Genomic DNA, 18,974 nt, shown 5'->3' on the forward strand with positions numbered 1-18,974 from the left:
AAATTGAGTATAAATTCCTGGTAGAAAAGAGCTCTTCCCTAGAAGTTTCAACAACTTTCATACCAGTTTCATCAGCAAAGTATAATAAGAAAGCTGCAAAAGATTTCTTGTAAACAAGAAGTTACTTGTTTCTCCATTATCTCTGGAAAACCTGTCTTTCAATTAAATGTTATCTCAGTGGATATCTGAGAATTATGACCTATTTGGTGCTGGGAGACATGATCATAGTCTCTGACCTGAAGAAGCTTCCCATATGTCACTTTGATAGGCAAGGACCCTATTTTCCTGCCTTTGTGTGTTTTGAGGGAGGACATCTGATGCTATAGGTTAAGTAGGATAGCTATAGAAAGTTTCTTCATTAGTTTAAGATCTATCAGTCCCCCTTTTCTTTTTTTCTGAATAAAGGCAATAAATCTGTGAGAAGGGAAAAGAAATTGTACCTTTCAGATCTCTAAGAAAATTACAATTTTTATGAATCTTACCTATTTCTCTATAATAAAGCTTTTTTCATAGTGTTGATGAAATTAAAGGAAGTGGTATGTAGAACCTGCCTTGTATACTTCCAGGGGGCACGGAGTAGTGGAAATAGACCTGGCTTTGCAGCCAGATGTTGTGTTTGAATGTAGATTCTGCTCCCAGTACTCAGGAAGTCAGCTTCCTTATCAAAGCCTTGCTTCTGCATCTATAAGACGAGAGTCACAATGCCTACTTGGCAGAATTGTTCTGAAGGATAAAGACAATATTTATAAAGTTCCTCTTGCAATGCCCTGCCCTGAGCAGGCACTCTGCGATCACTGTGGTCATCAACATTATGGTCCACATTGTCGAAAATCTTGTCCTCGTTGGGAATGTAAGGCGAATCCAGTGAAGGGTCTTCACAGCTTTGAGATTTCAGGAGCGATGGTGATAACTTTTTGAAAGTGTCACTTCAGATTTTTAGGGATGTCATTGCTGATAGCCGCTTCCACCTTCCCATCTCTTGCAGTTGAGAATGAAAACCACTGTGATTTTGTGAAACTTCGGGAGATGCTGATCCGCGTGAACATGGAAGATTTGCGAGAACAGACTCACACCCGCCATTATGAACTGTATCGGCGCTGTAAGCTTGAGGAGATGGGGTTCAAGGACACTGACCCTGACAGCAAGCCCTTCAGGTATGAGGGCACCTAGCAATCAGCTGTTTCCCAGACAGTGGCTTGAATGGTGTGTTGTTCCATCACCAAAATGCTTGTCGGATTGAGATAGCAGTGATTGAGGGACCTGGTGGGGACACGTTAGTAAGCATAATTGGCAGGCATTGCGATAACCACTTTACTGGTATTATCTCAACTAAGCGATGTAGATGATGTCACTGCCATCCTCATTTTACAGATAAGGAAACTAAGGCACTGAAAGTGTAAGCAACCTACCCAAGGTCCTACAAGTAGGAAGTGATGGAGTGAGTTTTGAACCCCTGCTCTTAATCATTATACTCACAGAGGCACGGAGCCTGGTCTAGGCATTTACAGAGGTGTGGCCGCTCAGTACAGTTTGCTCCGTTCGTTCATGGTTGCCAGCCAGGTTTCACTTCCCAGGACTCTTATCAGCTCTCTGTGTTTCAGTCCAATGCTAACAACTAATGAGGAAGAAAGGGAATAACTTGTAGAAAGTTTCTTGTGTGTTTTCCCACATCATCGATGGATGGAGATGAAGTGGCAAAATGTGAAGGGGGGAATTAATGCAGAATTAGCGGCCCAGCAAAGGCCCAGCTGCTGTCAGAACCTAGGCCGTGGGGGAGGGGCGGCAGGGGCTGAGTACCTTGGCCACAGAGTGGGGAGGGAAGGCAGGGCCACCAGGCCAGGTTTGCCACCTGTGGGCCCAGAAGAGGATTGCTTTGTCCAAACTGGGCCCACACTGGGTCTTAATGGAGATTTCAGTTGAGGTGATGTGAGGTGTGCCTGGGCATGATTAGGGGCTGCCGTTTCTTGGTAAAGACTGTTCCCTCTTCTGCTGTCTCTGTTTTTGGCATTTAAATTAAAATACCTCCTGCAAGCGCAGGGTAACTGCCCACCAGAAGGAGGTGTTGCTGAGTAGGTCCAGCAGGGCTCTTGAAGGCCTGGCCAAGCTGGGTCCAGCCTCCTGCTCTGGCCTCGCTCACTTCAGGGACTTCAGGATGGTGGCAGATGTTGTCCAGGCCTTTTGACTTGTAGAGGATATGCTTTGTTCACACATCTTCCATGTCCCATTTGGTTCCATTTCTTCTGGCCTAAGGTTTCCTTTTTGTTTTGTTTTGTTTTTACATCTCACTATATTTATTTTTTTTATTGAGGTATAATTAACATACAGTATTATATTCGTTTCAGATGTACAACACAATGATTCAGTAATTCTGTACCTTCCTCAGTGGTCACTGTCTGTCACCAAACAACATTATTACAATATCATTGATTATATTGCCCATGCTGTACTTGTCATCTCCATGACTTACTTATTGTATAACTGGAAGTTTGTACCTCTTAATCCTCTTTACCTATTACATCCATTCCCCTGATCCACCTCCCCTCTGGCAACCACCAGTTTGTTCTTTATATTTAAGGGTCTGGTTTTTGTTTGCTTGTTTGTTGCTTTGTTCGTTTGTTATTATTATTTTTTAGATTCCACATATAAATGAAACCATATGGTATTTGTCTTTCTCTGCTCAACTTATTTCACTTAGCATAATATCCTCTGGGTCTATCCATGTTGTCACAAATAGCAATATCTCATTCTTTTTTTTATAAGCTGAGCAATATTCCATTGTGTATACATGCCACATTTTCTTAATCCACCCATTTATTGATGGGTGCCCAGGTTCCTTCCATATCTTGACTATTATAAATAATGCTGCAATAAATATAAGGTACACATATCTTTTCAAACTAATATTTTTATTTTCTTTAGGTAAATATTCAGTAGTAGAATTGCTAGATTATATGGTATTTCTATTTTTAATTTTTTGAAGAATCTCCATACCGTTCTCCACAGTGGTTGCACCAATTTACATTCCCACCAAAAGTGCATGAGGGTTCTCTTTTCTCCACGTCCTCACCACTGCTTATTATTTCTTGTCTTTTTGATATTAGCTATTTTGAAAAGCATAAGGTAATATCTCATTGTGATTTTGATTTGTATTTCCCTGATGATTAGTAATATTGAGCATCTTTTCATCTGTATGTCTGTATGTCTTCTTTGGAAAAATATCTATTCAGGTCCTCTGCCCTATCAGCTATTTCATTTGCAAATATTTTCTCCCGTTCAGTAGGTTACCTTGCCATTTTGTTGATTTCCTTTGCTGTGCAGAAGTTTTTTATTTTGGTGCAGTCCAAATAGTTTATTTTTGCTTTTGTTTCCCTTGCCTGAGGAGACATATTTAGAAAGAAGAACAAAGCTGGAGGTATCGTAATCCCAGATTTCAAGATATACTACAAGCCTCTAGTAATTGAAACAGTTTGGTACTGGCACAAAGGTAGACCCATAGATCAGTGGAACAGGGTAGAGATCACAGAAATAAACTCACCCTTCTGTGGTCAGAATCTGTGACAAAGGAGGCAAGAATATGCAATGGGGAAAAGATAGTCTCTTCAATAAACGGTGTTGGGAAAACTGGGCAGCTACATGCAAAAGAATGAAAGTGGACCACTTTTTCACACCATGCATATAAATAAACTCAAAATGGATTAAAGGCCTAAATGTGAGCTCTGAAACCATAAAACTCATGGAAGAGACCACAGGCAGTTTCTCTGACATTGGCAGTAGCAACATTTTATAGACGTCTCAGACTTTCCCTCTGAGGCATTTCCAGCATCCCCAGCACTTCTTGAGCCTGGGACCACACTGAAGGGGTGCAGTGAGGGGACCCTGAATGAAGGGCACCACAATTAAGGGGAAGCAAAAGCTGCTGCTGATATGAGTTGTTTCCCAAAATTTCATCTTCAAAGCCATCATTCCCAGATGCTCTTGGATTTTTTTCCATGTGAATTTTGGGTGAGCTGGGAGGAATATAAGTATATTCCCAAAGCAGAGGATTTCTTTGTGGGTGTACAGTGAGGTCCATCCTTCCTTTGAGCACCCAGTATCCACTCTTTGTCCTCCAAGCTGCTCTTGTGTTTATAAAGCACAGAGTAATCTTAATCTCTAAAGCCAAGGCTAGTAAGGGGCAGCCATCACCTGAATATATCGTACAGCAGGAAGCAAAACCAGGAGCTGGACAAACACAGTAAGAGGCTGTATGAAAGCCTTGGAAGTACGTCAAAGCCAGTAAAGCTAACTGAATGTATTTCTGGTGGTGTCCTTGACCTGCCTCAATTTAGAGTTGTGTCTTTGTTGTCCTGTGGCAGAATCTGTGTATCTGTCTACCTACCTACCCACATGTCAGCTTGCTTTCTCCTGTGCCCATCTTACCACCTGCTGCCCTGTGGTCTTCAGCCCAACCAGGGCAGCATGCATTCTCTGGACCCAGGTCCCCCTCATTGAGACCTTGGCCCCTTCCGGCTGGCATCTGAAGATGCCAGAAGAGGGAAGAGGATGTAGGACACAATAGGGACTGGACTGATCCTGTTCCTGATTCTTTTCTCCTGAGACTCCTTTGTACTTTACCCCAACAGTCCCTGTCCAAACTGCCCATTCCTTATCTCAGAGTGCCCCCTTCCCCTGACTCTTGTCAGGTCACAAAAAGGGCTTAATTGCCACTATTCTCTCAAGAGATCACAAAGTTTTCAGGTTCATGAGACCCATTTGTTTTGGGGAACATGCGGACCTCTGTGCAATGGAGTGCAGTGGATAGAGTTCCTGTCTGAGCTTGATGGCCTGGGTGCAAATCCCAGGTCTGTTACTCTTCATTGTGTGACCTGGACAGATTACTAAACACTTGTCTCCAAGTTTCTTCATCTATGAAGTGGGAGGTAGATAGTAATACCCACCTTATTGGGTGTGTAAGGATTAGTGAATTCTTGTGTGTAAATTGCTTCGTACCACTGGTGATGTGTTATTCTCCAGGATACCCTTCACCAGGTAGTTACAGAAGATTGTAACAGAGAGAGAATTACACTGTGTGAATTACCAGAATGAAGTCTGAACTGAAGTACCTATTCTCATTCTCCTTTCCCTTGAAAAGGGAGATCTATTCATTATCATAAATAAAAAACAGAGATTCCCCCCAAATTTTATAGCAGGGAGAGGTCATCTTCTGCCTTCAGCAGTTCTGATCTAAATACTGGTAACGAAGAGTTTATTAGATGCTAACAAGCAAAATCAAATCCATGAATTAGTTCTGTCAATACATTTCTATATCTCCGTGGCTATGTATCTTAAATCTCAAGTCTAAATATTGCTATTAGTAAGTATTAGCCAATGTCAACATTGGCCCAGAATGTTTTTGTTTCATAAGTGAAAGCTAAATATACCTCTGGAAACTCAAAGTGCTTGATTGTTCATTAACAGGTTAGTGTGGACACCCTTGAGGGTAGGAGAACTTATTTTTAATCAACCAATAAAAGTGTTGATTATAGAAGTATAAGCAATCCTATTGAAGACATTTTCTGACTGTTTGACTCCATGCATGCTTGCTCCTACCACCTGAATGTCCTTTTTCTCCTTCTGAAAGGACCAGTGTGGATGCTGGGAGGCAGCTCTGCATGGTCCCCGGGGTTATCCACAGGTTATCCACTCCAATTTGGAGTCAGCACTTAGGATGAATTCAGCCCACGGGTAGAGATGGATATTCTGCAGACTCGCATTACTGTAACGGGTGCTGTTCTAGGGAGACTGCAAGGGAGAACTAGAAACCGCACCTTATCAAATATCAGCACTTGTCTCTCTGTGTAGGTGTAGGTATGGGGGTGTGTTTTCTTAAGTTGTGTTACCAAAAGCAATTTTTCTGCCAATATATTTGTTCTGACTTAGAGGTAAAGCTGAATCTAGCATTCAATTTAAAATATTGGGCTCAACGTTCTGTAGAGAGTCAGGAGGAGGATGGGATTTAAGATAAAAATAAAACTCTTCCCTGCTCTACTTTCAATTGATAATATAACTTGAAAAGCAGCAATTTTCTATAATATGTTTAGATATACTATTGTCTCTAGATGGTTCACTGAGTCTGTTTTCTGAATTGGGGGCTGGAGGGAGGTGAGTGGGGAAGGGTAATATTTGCTAAGCACTGATGGTATATCGAATGCTTTACTCACTTTGCCCTCACTGAATCCCCATAATCCTATCCCTAGAAGGTAAACGCTGGTGTAGCTGCATCTTACACAGAGAACACGGAAGCATAGGGTCTGTGCCCATCCCAAGATCAGTCAGTAAGTTGCTGTGGCCAGAATCCAAACCCTGGTGTGTGTGGCTCCAGTGCCTTTGCACTCTCTCCCTACACTACTGCTTTCATTTTTTAAAATTCTAACTCTCATCTTGGTGTCTACTTGTTTGCTGATCTGGAAAATACCAGCCAGTCCAACCCAGGCTTTCTCTGTGTGAATAGAGATAGGATACACTTAGCCAGTAAGACATCCCTGTAGTGCCAAATTGTGTTTATTGACTCATCTCTGGCTCTTGATGTGCTTGTCTTTCTGATCACTGCATAACTCAAAAGAAGATGGTGTGCCATTTTATGTGTCCTTTGATATGGTAAGTGGCAGCCTTACCTATTTTTTGGAAGCAATGAGTAGAAATTATATGAGCTGAAATTTCCTATTCAACTTCACAACACTGTCCTTGGTTTGGCTTTTGAATAGTCTTCAGGAGACGTACGAAGCAAAAAGAAATGAATTTCTGGGAGAACTTCAGAAGAAAGAAGAAGAAATGAGGCAAATGTTTGTTATGAGAGTGAAGGAGAAAGAAGCTGAACTCAAAGAGGCAGAGAAAGAGGTAAGCCATCTGTCCTCCTTCAAGTGAGAGAAAAATAAGTAAGATGTGTTATTAATACTTCACATTATATAGAACTTCATGCTCTCCTAAGTACTTTCTACATATATTTTATCACATGAGCAGCTACCATGGTAAGAGAAGCAGGTCATGTATTATTCCCATTTTACAGATGATAAAACTGAGAGCCATAAAACTTAAATGAGTTATGCAGTCACATACCTAGTAAGTAGCAGAGCTGAAACCAAAACTAGACCTTAGGTCTTCAGGCGTGGTCTCATGTTCTCTGTAGCTCAATATCTCCTTAATTTATAAGTCTTGCAACATAAGAGTTGGGATTCTGGGACTATTATTACTACTATTGTCTTAGTCTATGAGCCAACTCAGTGAGCTAAACAGTGGATGGGCCCTTGGGCACAACCTGATGGGTAATGGTCTCCATATGCCCTATCTGTATATGCATCTTCTTCCTTTGTGGGCATGCTCTCCCTGCTCCAGCATCCTTTGACTCCTCTCATTGCCCGTGACCAGGCCAGATTAACTGCCTCCTAGAAGGTCATATGGGTTTCTGCATAACACTTATCTCATATGGAGAGCGTGAGAGGGGGAGGGAGGGAGAGTAATCTGTTTGTCTCTGATGGCAGATAATGAGTATCTCAAGTGCATGACCTATAGCTATATTCATTTCCAAATTGTCTAAATAATTTCTTCATCATTCTCTTTTCATTTATCTTTATAAAGGCTATTGAAATTTAGAGGTTATTTAAATAGCTAAGCACTCAGTATAGTTTTGCTACAGAGAAAGGAAAGTTGAGCCTTATTTGTTGTTGATTATAAATACCAAGTGGATGCTGGATGGAAATCTAGAATTATCTACTAAGAGTTATTTCCTTCATTCTTTCTTCCCTCCCTCCCTCCCTCCCTTCCTTCCTGCTTTTGATAATTTTCTGAATTTGGTTTGTCAAGAAATTTGCCAGAAATCTCCCAACATATTCTTATTATTTGAACACCATACATCATCTGTGGTCACTGTGTATGTCTCTAAGTAACTGTATATTATACATTTTGAAAAAGGACCAGAAATAAAGAACTACCATTACCACTTGGGTAATTTCTGTTAGCATGGATAATTTTTATTTTCTTCCTTATGCTTTTTACAATGAATATGTATTTTATTATCAGTAAAAATGAACAGAATTCCCTTTAGTGAGTGCCACAGGCTCCAAATCTCAAAGGCTCATAGGGCTCCGAGGGGTGATCTTTGCCCCCTCAGCCTGGCTCCTCCAGGAGTGCCAGACGGTGCTTCCCTCGTGGGATTAAAGCACGTGCAGGAACACGAGGCATGTTTGGGGTTTGAACAGATGCAGAAGATCTTCAGCTGTAACTTTCCACTCCCCTCACCAAACTTGGCCTCCTCTTTTCCTCTCCAGCTCCATGAGAAGTTTGACCTCCTAAAGCGGACACACCAAGAAGAGAAGAAGAAAGTGGAAGACAAGAAGAAGGAGCTGGAGGAGGAGGTGAACAACTTCCAGAAGAAGAAGGCAGCGGCTCAGCTCCTGCAGTCCCAGGCACAGCAGTCTGGGGCCCAGCAAACCAAGAAAGACAAGGATAAGAAAAAGTAAGCGGGTGTCCCCCCCATGCATCGGGGCCCTCTAACCATTGATTCCTCTTGCATGTTTCTACTTTTTCCCATTTACAGACTGGAAACTGGTCTGTTACCAGAAAGATAAATGCAAGTCTTTTCTCTACAGTGCAGGGAAGATGATACAGGTTTTTAAAGTATTTGTAAAGGGTACAGAAATATTAATTTATAAAACTTGACCACATGACCAAGCAATCAGGGCTGGAGGAACCTGCTGTCTCCGGTGGCATCTTCTGCACCAACACTAGGACTCTTGAGAAGACAGTCCATATCTCTTCACTACTCCCTGGAGACAATCCTCATGACTCTTGATAAAGGGCATCCTAAAATGATGATTGTTAAAATTTTTCTATCCTGTGTCGTGAGGCTTGATAAGCCGGTCACTGAAAGCCTTGTTTCCGAAATGGAAGATCGGGACGAACCGCTAGTGGCCACAAGTTTTCCCTTAAATTCAGTAAGATGGTGAATTGTTTTATTGTGGAAATGGGATCAAAATACCCTTCCAGTTAAGACACCCTCACCAATCCTCAAAACACACCTATCTCCATACCAAAAAAAAAAAAAAATTTTTTTTTTTAAATATGGCTTTGACTTAATGTGCCAAAGGGTCAGATTCTGCTCTTAAAGTAGTCACTTCCTGTAATACTCCAATAGTGGCTGCCTGAATCCAGTGGGAGACTTGGGCCTGCCTTGAAATTCTCTCATGATTTGAAGCTCTACATCAAAGCACCTTAACGACTAGAGAGTGCGGTTTTATGACAATCGCTACTGGATTGACAATAAGCACAGTGGTCAGTACAGTACCTTCTAGGAAATCTTTTGTGGCGGCTGGATGGCGAACCCACAGATACTGCCCTGCTTGGTCTAACACACGGTGCTCCTAGGGCAGCGATAAGGCAGCCCCGAATGTGTTTCAGGATTCTTGCTCTTTATCCTTAGATGCTGAGATTCTAGGGGAAAAGCGGACAATTAAGTAAACGATAAAAATGTTGGTACTTGGGTAGGCAAAGAATTAAATTTTAACAAATAGAGCAGATAGGATTGAATCTGCGCAGTAATTGAGACCTATCGTGGGGGACTGGGCACAGTGGTGGTGTCCTTAGTCTTGGTGAGCATGCAGACTCACCCCTGAGGGACCTCATTACACTGCATGTGGCAGAAAGCACAATAGACTTCTACAGTGATACACGGAGAGAGTTTTAAATTATGCCTTTGACTTTCCAAGCTCTGAGACAGCAGAAAATGTGTCAAGAGAACAAAGAAGTAAGCATGTTTTCTAAGCAATAGAAAGTAGCTGGTGTAGATGTGGTGTGATTTCTCTGGGGTTGGTGCAGACCCAAGTGTTCAAGGCCTCCCAAGGGGCTGAAACTTTACTTATGCTGGATTAATTCTGGGAGTAACAATTGCCTAGATTTTAATCCAGTTCAAGAAAGTGCCTTGTGCTGTGCTTGTTGGGAGAGTATCAGTCACTCATGGTGACGTTCCCCATGCAGAGATTCAGAGATGAAATGAAAGTCATTTGGCACTATCTATACACTTGTTGATCCTAACTAACCCAAGATAAAAAAGAGAGAGAGAGAGAGAGTGTGTGTGTATGTGTGTGTGTGTGTGTGTGTGTAAATGACCACATCCATAGGCATGGATGAAACAAAAAAGCTGCTGACTCACAGCTTAGGAAACCCAAAGTCAAGTTTTTCTTACCCTTAAGCACTAATGTGCATAAAGGTACATGTTTCAGAACTAAAAATGTTTTTAAAAGACCAGCAGTGTTCCAAGGATATTTCACGTACGCTGGATGTGCCTTTAAGCAATACTAGTTCCAAGAGCGGATCCGTACTGTGCCTCCATTAAAAAAAGGTCTCTCCAGTAATAGACTTCCCAGTGTAGGGAGGTTTTTCCTTGCCCTTTTGATCATTTTAGGTTATTTTCACCCCAGCCTTGGGCCTTAGTGGTGTATAATGCTTTTCAAGTTTACATGAAGTATGTGCAAATTCTATTTTAGCCTTATTTATACATTCTTGTGTATCATTAATAGAATTAGACTTCATTTGGTGTGCAGTAGTGACCAGGTTTTGTACCTGACGATGGCACATATGTGTTGGCAGGTTCTTAACCTTTTCTACAACTTTCCCATTTGAGCACAGAAAGCAACTGCAAGTTGGAGGCCTGAAGTACAAAAGTTAACCACCCCTCTCCTGCCCCCGCCACCCCTTCCAGCCAGGGGAGAGTTCTGGTTAGAGAGGACCACAGAAAGACAGTCACCAGGGTAACCAGAGCAGCTCTTTGAAAATAAATGGGAGACTCTTGTCTCCTCGTGTAGCTGGAAGAGATTCTAGAGTCACCAAACATGCCACTTAGGGGCTGGCTCTGTTTCAGGGAGACAATTTTTACGAAAGAGACGCTTATTTATTCACCTGGTATGCTTCCACCTCGGAAATTAGTTTTTCTAATAGTTTTAAATTCTGTTTTTTCTATTCTAATGACACGCTCCCTTTATAACGTAGGTAAGGCTTTATGCTTCTACTTGAGCTGTAGTGGCATGAGAGCATATAACCTTCCCTAAGATTACAGACAAAGTAGAGCTAACCCTGGCACTGCCGTTAGCCGGACCCCACCTCCTGCCCTTTCTGGCCACCAAGGCACTTCCCTTGTTTGCGGCTATGCCGCAGTGGTGCGAGTACCCGAGGGTAAGTTGTTCAGTGGACAGCATTCTTTTCTGAAACTTTGCACAATTGCCAGTGGGCGTTGGTGGTGACGTTTCATCCATCCCAAAAGGAAGTTTTAAAATCCATCATTTTAAAACTGTACCCGGCATCTGATAACCATGGTTTATACAGTCATCCACTCATCTTAAAAAAAAAAAAAACACCTCAACTTTTTTTTTTTTTTTTTTTTTTTTTTTTTTTTTATTCTTGCTAAGGAGTGAAGTTGCATGTTTCAGACTTGCCTAAAATTAGATGTGCGGATCTCGGGTTTGGTTTTGTGTTGTACCTAAACGCGGGGGAAAGGCTCCTGGCACCTGCTGTAGCTGTAGCCACACGATGCTCATCCTGTTTTCCCTTTCCAAGTAGATTAATAGCATGACCACTCACTGTATCCCAGTCCCCAAGTTCATCTTTTGAAGACGTTATTGTAGATTTATTCTCTGACTCCAGCCGCTCAGTAATGGGAAGGTGTTGCTCCTATTCAGTACCGATGTGATGACCAAACCTAATAGATTGTGATTTATATTATTTGAGAAAATGAAAATCAAATAGCAAATCCTTCCACTGTCACATGTAGTGGTTTCAAGAAGTCACTCGTAAATTACATGCAAACGGAAACTAACCATGTGTTAATTCAGTATTAAAATTTTGCTTTTGCTTGTCGTGTAGAGTAGCTTACTCAAATTTGTGGTTTTAATTTCTGTCGATTCCATAATCATTGCATGAGCATTCACCATCACCGAATGCTGGTGCTGGCACTCCTAATTTTCCTTTCTTTTTTATTTATTATTATTTCTAACTTTTTTGTTTTGTTTTTTAACTTGCAGTGCAAGCTTCACATAAAGCCTGGCAAGCCAAGGATGGTCCCGCATTCACCTGCTTTTGCAGTAATATTGTATCTCTGCCATCTGTGTCCTTTTGTTTTATTTTATTTTTTTACCCTTCCCCAGACACCAATAACTATTAACTCATTTTGCTGAATGTTGTTGGGTAGTGGAAAATGATAGAACAAGAGAATAACACCAAAAGCCCTGTGCAGCTGGACTTTGTTTCTGGAAAGTAAATGATTTGCCTTTTATGCCTGTTCAGAGCGGCAGCAGGAAGCATGCCTGTTGCTTGTATGTTGCTTTGGACCGAGGGACGGAGGGTCAATGGCTCCATGTACGTCTGTCAGGAGAACTTCTCATCGTCTCAGCAGCTGAACCATAACCCTGAATAGCCATGACAACAACTTGGCTTTTCTTGATTTCTCATCTCCATGGTGGCAGAAGCCCTGAACTCACTCTGCCTCTTCTCCACATGTGCCCCAACCAGAGTAGCTTTGTATGTAGGTAGAACGGTTGGGTCAGCTTTTTAGGACCTATGCATTTGCATGGAGATTCATTATTATAATTTTATTTGACCCATGTTGTGGGTCTCTTCACACTGTCCCCTCATATGGCTTTCAAAATATGTCTGAACCCCTATCTCTCAAATCCTTGACAAGTTGGACTGTAATGAGAGAACTGCTGATGGTCTCTTTTATCAGTACAACCTGATCCTCTCACAGTTAGTGATCTCCAAGGTCAGGTCATATAACATTGCCTAGTAGAAGAATCCTCTACTAAGGATGATGGGTTTCCCACAACCTCCCTTCCACTTACAATGAGCACTCTTTCACGCTCTCCGTGGTCAATGACCGATTCTAGGATATCCGTACTTCTAATAATACTTTTCAATCATGAGGAGAAAATTTTCAGAAATGCTTCAAATAGAAAATTTGTTAAACTGTATATCATCTGCAGCACAAATTATGAGGGGATCTCATCAATTTAAGGTAGAAACGGGAAGGGGGGCACGCCTGGGTGGCTCAGTCAGTCAAGCATCCGACTTTGGCTCAGGTCACAGTCTCACGGTTCATGAGTTCAAGCCCCGCATCGGGCTCTCTGCTGTCACCACAGTCTGCTTCAGATCCTCTGTGCCCTTCTCTCTCTGCCCCTCCCCCTGTTTACACACACACTCTCTTTCTTCCTTTCTCAAAAATAAAAAAAATAAAACATTAAGAAGGAAATGGGAAGGAACTTGACACAAAGCCATGAGTGAAGAAGGTAGAAATTCAACTGCACATCTAGCTTCTGTGCATGGTCTCCTTTCCATATTTGGTGATAACGGGAAGGAGAACTAGAGCAGCTGGTCTTTCATATCCAGTTGTCTTGAAGGAGTTTCTTCATTTTGTCCTCACCATGACTAGCTCCACCTGCTCTCTGTGTCCCAGCCCATCACCCTGTCATTGAGAATCAGGGCCAACCCACAGGCCACGACACAGACCACGGAAAGGGGCATATTGACTCTCCTTTCGGTTCTGTTCCTTTGTGAGGCTTATCCCTTCATCTTCTTGATTTTTTCCCCCCTCCATTAACAAGATCTTCCCAACTTCTAACTCAATAGTCTCCTGTTCCTTACTTAAAAGAGTATTCTTTCTCACGAACCTGATGCTCCAGTTCTGTGCTTCCTCCCAGCCTTCACTAGTCAGACATTAGGTAAATAGGATAGAAGACACTGTACCTTCCCTGACACACACATGCAATCCACCCCCCCCCCTTTTTTTAAATAAGTCTCTAGTTGATTCCAAAAAAGTTTCTTTTTTTTCCTTCTCTTCACTCTCAATCATACTTTCAGGGGAAAGAAATTATGGTCTTCCATGAACTGAGTTAGGCTTAAGTAGGCAAAGTAAAAATTCAGTTTCACTGAAGCCCAAACTAAGCTGGGCTAGAAACTGCAAACTAGAATCAGCAATGGTGGTATAAAGACTGATTTAGGAGGTACTGGACTAATGTTTTTTTTTGTTTTCTTTAATGATTCTAGTCCAAAGCTAGTTGTGGAGCAGCCAAATACTAGATGGCATGCCGATTCTAACCATGGCTAAATTTGCTCATGTGCTGTGCACCAGACAAAAGCTTGAATACTTGTGTTGTATGCTTGTTCCAACCGCTGCTTGTGTGAGCATTTTTGTGCCTTGTAACAGAAAATATACATGTAAATTCCAAAAATGGTCATTTTAAAATTACCATTTTTAATGCATCACTGAAACCTTTTCAAAAGTGAGCCTCGCTGTGAAAGGCATCCATCCAGCTGACTTTTTGATTCCAAGATTGTTGATTTTTTTTTTCCTCCCATGAAAATTTTCATGACAAAATGAATCATATGGAGAGTCAGGGAATAAAAAGTCAAAAGAAAGTTCTAGAAGCTTTTTTTTTTTTAACATGTTGCTTCTGAACTCTTTTCTACTCCTGCTGCCCTGCCCTGTTTGGTTTGTTATTGCTGCCCTTCTCTTCTTTCTGTATCTGTGCCTTTTTTCACAGTAGTCCTTGGCTCTGCACGGAATAAATGATACCCTCAAATCTAATTGGATGTGCTTTCGCCTTTGCATGTAAGTACAGTAGTAAGAAAACTTTGAGATCTTTTGGACTTTTTTAAAATTAGAGAAACAAACGGGATAGGTGAATTTTTTTTTTTTTCCTTTTTTGGAGGGAGGTATAGGGAGGTAATGGTTTGAGTAGCCTTTGCTTACAAAAAAAAAACTATATATTTAAAATAACCACATTTGTACCTTTTCCACAAGAAATATAAATTCAGTTTTTTGATACCAGTATGGAGGTCAGAAATTATTGTTCCCAGCTGTGTTCTACACAGCATTGTGGGCATCGCTGGAGATTAGAGGGTCCTTGGTTCTGACTATGTAAATAAAGGTAGAATAAGAAACTACCACCTTCCATTGGAGAAAATCAAGAGGAAAATGTTTTTTATGCTAAGCTGCTTTTATGACTGCTTAATTTTTTTGACGATCTTGGTTTAATGGTCTTTCCCTCATGCTAACTGCTAGCAGTGAACACACCTGTTTTTTTGTTTTTTTGCCAGATCTAGCTGGCCTCTCCCCAAATCTTTTGTTCAACCATAATGACCATTGCTTCTGGACTTTAGATACTCGTAACAGTTGTACATGCAGGAGAATGTGATGGAGAAGCATTTTGGGAATTTATTAGCAGTTAGAGACTATGTTTTCCCAACCTAGGCTCCTTCTTAACTGGTCAAAGTTTTGTCCAGAAAGGGCATCTCAACCAGGGGAACATTTAATATCACACTGAGCACAGGTTCTTTATTACCTTCCTTCTCTGCTTTGGAATCTCACCAGCAATAACACTTAGTCTTCATATCTTGTGCACCTCAAACAAATGGACTGGGTTTCTTCACTTTCTTGACATATCCATTAGTGTGTCACATACAGACTGTTGAATCTTGGTTTCAGCTGTTATCAACCCATGTCATACTGTCTCTGTGTGGTCCTTCCAAACCGTCCTTTCAGATCCCTTTGCTTTGCCATTTGCAAGTGTCTGAAATCGTCAAGTCTCAGCTTCCAGAAGTCTTGGTTCCATTGACAGGATACATATGTGATGACTCTTTAGTGGAAATTATGACCTACAAAGTCTAGATTGTATGTAGGTATGAAGGGAATTTTTTTAATAAATTGAAAAGCTGTGAACAGCATTAGAACTTTGTCTATTTCTTAATTTTAAAATATGCTGATATGCCTTAAACTGTAGTTGTAGAACACTGTCATTTTGCTGTTTGAAAATAACCAATGTGTTTCTAAAAAAAAAAAAAGTGTTGTGTAATCTACTTTCAGTGTTAATGCAGAATTGTCATATATGTAAGCTGCATGTTAGACACTTGTCCTTTTTAAAAACTAAAATAATTGTATCGATATGAGCTATATCATTTTTTTCAAGTAAGAAAGTAATCACTTAGCAAACATGCTCGGTAATTTGGTGTCTGTTAAGGTAGGAGAGTGGTGGACAGGTAATCTATGCATATATCACTAGTGCCAAGACATAAAAGTGGGGGAAAATATATTTTTACCCAAACAATGTGTGCCCTTTTGTGAGTTCTTTTTAGTCAGTGTTTGGTATGCATATGTACACATGGTTATTATGTTGGGCAAAAGAAGTAGGGATGAAAGAGTCTCCTGCTTTCCTGCCTTGTCTGGTGGATTTCAAATGCTACCATCTGCACGGCTCCAGCTCCTCCCAGATACTTGCCATGTGGTATCCTGTATTTCACATATGGTCTCTGCTACCCTTTCTCCCTCATTCCCATTCCCTTCTGTCCTGATTGGTGTTCCTGGCACCGCACCGCCTCCAGGCCAAGCCGAGGTCTCCTCTTCTTCCCTGGCCTCTGGTGCTACCGCTGCTGGGCTGCTCAGCCCCAGCTGTGCTCCGGGAAGTCATCCCTGTAACTGATACACTGCTGTTCTTTCACAGTTGTAGAAAAGCCCCCCTCCCCTTTTTTTTTTTTTTTTTTAAGACTTTAAGAATCAAATTTGAATCTGAATCTTTCTTTTTTCTCTTCTGTAGCTTCTTCTTTATGTAACCATCCTGTTGACAAGCCCTACTCTCTCCTAATGGACATAGAGCATTAGAAGAGCAGGAGCTGTCTGTTCACACGTGTTGGGGAAGAGTTACCTCATTTCCACCATCGCCTCCTATTCTTTTAAAGTCTGGGTCAAATATTGCATTGCTGTTTGTACTTGTCAATGTCTGTTTACAAACCACTGCCCATAGTGGTTACTAAAGTGACTCATCACTACCAAAAACAGGAATACTCAATAGTACTTAAAAGGAAATTGAGTGAAAAAAAGAACTTGGGCCAAGACCCAAGATAGCCATGTGTTGGAATCCTCTTGCTTAGCTGTTATGTTCTTGAAGCTGCTGATCTGAGAACTCACGGACTGAAGACAGCATGTACCCTACTCTGAGGTGGTCACCACCTCCAGGGTCCACAAACTTGATTTCATGTTAACTCCAGACCTCTCTGTCCCATGAGCAACATTCTGAACAGCCCCATCAGGACCCTCAACCATCAATCAGGTCATAAGATCCGGGCAACATTCTCCTTCCTTTTGTTAGTTTTATGAGTTGTTTTCGCGTTTGGGATTTTTTTTTTTTTTTTTTTTTTTTAACATTTGATATTGCATGAACAGAGATGGCTACAATTTTTTTATTCGGAGTGTTCTATTGATGCAATGTTTTTATTTTTCAGCTGACCATCTGCCTCTTGAGAGAGAGAAGTGGGCATCCTTCCTTTAAATTCAGGAACCATTGTTGTTTTATTTAACTCTTTTTCTGTTATCTGCATCCCTTATAAGAGTTGTTTTGGGTTTGGGATTCTGTTTTGGAAAAAAAAAAAAAAATCCAGTTAGCCAGTTCTGTTTTATGTATTGGTTATTCAAACTTAGTTTGGTATCAAAATTATGCCAGTTTTAAGTTCAAGGGGAAATTTAAGTGAAGTTTAAGTCACAGAATTCTGGTTAAGAATCTGTCATCTCAGATACAACCAAAAGATCCCTCTGCTATCACTGGAGTTATGACCTACAAGTCTTAATCATGTTTAAAATGTGCCAGTGTTGGGTAGAGGACTTTTCTGCCTCTGGGACTCACTTTATACTTAAAGGTACCTTAAAATAACTTTCTGGCCCATCCCTGCCTTTCTATGTACTGTGAACCTCCGCTTTACCTTGTTTCCAGAGTTTTTTGTGTCCCAGACCATGGGAACAAACCCCAACAAACTATAAAGTTGTCCCAGATAATCGCTTCAATACAGTGGTTCTGATCACATTGTCTTCTCAGTTACCCAGGTGGCTTTCTCTACCATGTCTGTGGAAAAAAGTTTGCTAGAATTCACTTAAAGTACACCCAGCCTGCAAACACAAACTTTTGCCAGTTGAGCCTGTGGTTTCTAATGCTGACCCAATTGTGAAGGGCTGGAGAGATGGAAGGGCTAGATTACTTTATTAGCAGTCACCTATTAGGGGCACTTTTCCTAATCAAGGGACAACTTCTAAAGTCATTTCTGTTCTAGAGCACGAACATGCATTTAAGTTACCTTATAATTTCATTACTTGTCTATATCTAGTCTTTGCTTATTTCCATCACTTTTCAGCCCCATATTAGGAGGACCATGAAAATACTATTGGTGGCACGGGTTGCACTTGGGAGTGTTCTCCTCCATTTAAGAATGGTAACACGTGCTTCTGTGGTGAAATGAAACAACAGTCCCTACCTCTTAAATAATTTGAATCATTTGCTTCTTGGAAAGAGGTTTCTTTAGAGCAATTGGATGAGCACACTGGTGAGAGTCTTTCTTAGATACTGTAATTAAATGCAATAAAGTCAAATTCACCTGAGCCATTAAATGATCAAAATATAAATGTCAAGAGCCATCCCCTCCATATTACATTATAATCTGTAAACATATAAACCTGCTAGTGATGTCACCATTGGTGACACTAGTGATGCTAGTGATTGGTTTAGGGGTGGAAGGGTAGGTGGCAACTCCTTAACTGATACCAGAGCATGACCTATCAGTTTCATAAGTTAAACACAAACACCCTATTATGTGGAACCATGTACGTACTAAGAACAGTAATGAGATTTATTTTTAATATTTTGATATGAATTTAACCCTATCAGTCATGTTAAAAATGAATTCTGCATCAGCTGGTAAAGACCTTTTTTTGAGCAATATTTAAAAATCCAACCAGGTAGTTTTTTTTGTTTTTTTTTTTTTTTTAAAGTAGAGAAATGTACAGTCTATTGTTCCTATTCCCTTTTTTCTCCCATTTTGGCCAGGTTAGAGGAAATGTGGGGGAACAAGTTATTACAATAGGTTAGCTTCTGTTCAGTGACCTAGGGAAAGCTGACCAGATACCACCGGTCAAG

The 18,974-nt window shown here is 41.0% G+C and overlaps 1 protein-coding gene across 5 annotated transcripts in view; it reads left to right on the forward strand.

Annotated features, from left to right (window-relative positions):
- The window catches only part of SEPTIN11 (septin 11), a 92,817-nt gene that overhangs the window by 70,779 nt on the left and 3,064 nt on the right, over positions 1–18,974 (forward strand). Inside the window, exons 7-10 of one of the 5 annotated variants that reach the window (XM_049630694.1) lie at positions 986–1,154; positions 6,744–6,876; positions 8,304–8,491; positions 8,625–8,847. In XM_049630694.1, coding sequence (XP_049486651.1) covers positions 986–1,154; positions 6,744–6,876; positions 8,304–8,491; positions 8,625–8,694 — 560 coding nt within the window. In that variant the 3' untranslated portion in view covers positions 8,695–8,847. Of the gene's footprint in view, positions 1–985; positions 1,155–6,743; positions 6,877–8,303; positions 8,492–8,624; positions 8,848–12,047; positions 16,546–16,610; positions 17,455–18,974 lie in introns of those variants that run through there. The other 4 variants (XM_049630697.1, XM_049630698.1, XM_049630695.1 and 1 more) reach the window with 4 other exon arrangements.

This window comes from Panthera uncia, chromosome B1, assembly GCF_023721935.1.
Source record: "Panthera uncia isolate 11264 chromosome B1, Puncia_PCG_1.0, whole genome shotgun sequence".
NCBI classification, from domain to species: domain Eukaryota; kingdom Metazoa; phylum Chordata; class Mammalia; order Carnivora; family Felidae; genus Panthera; species Panthera uncia.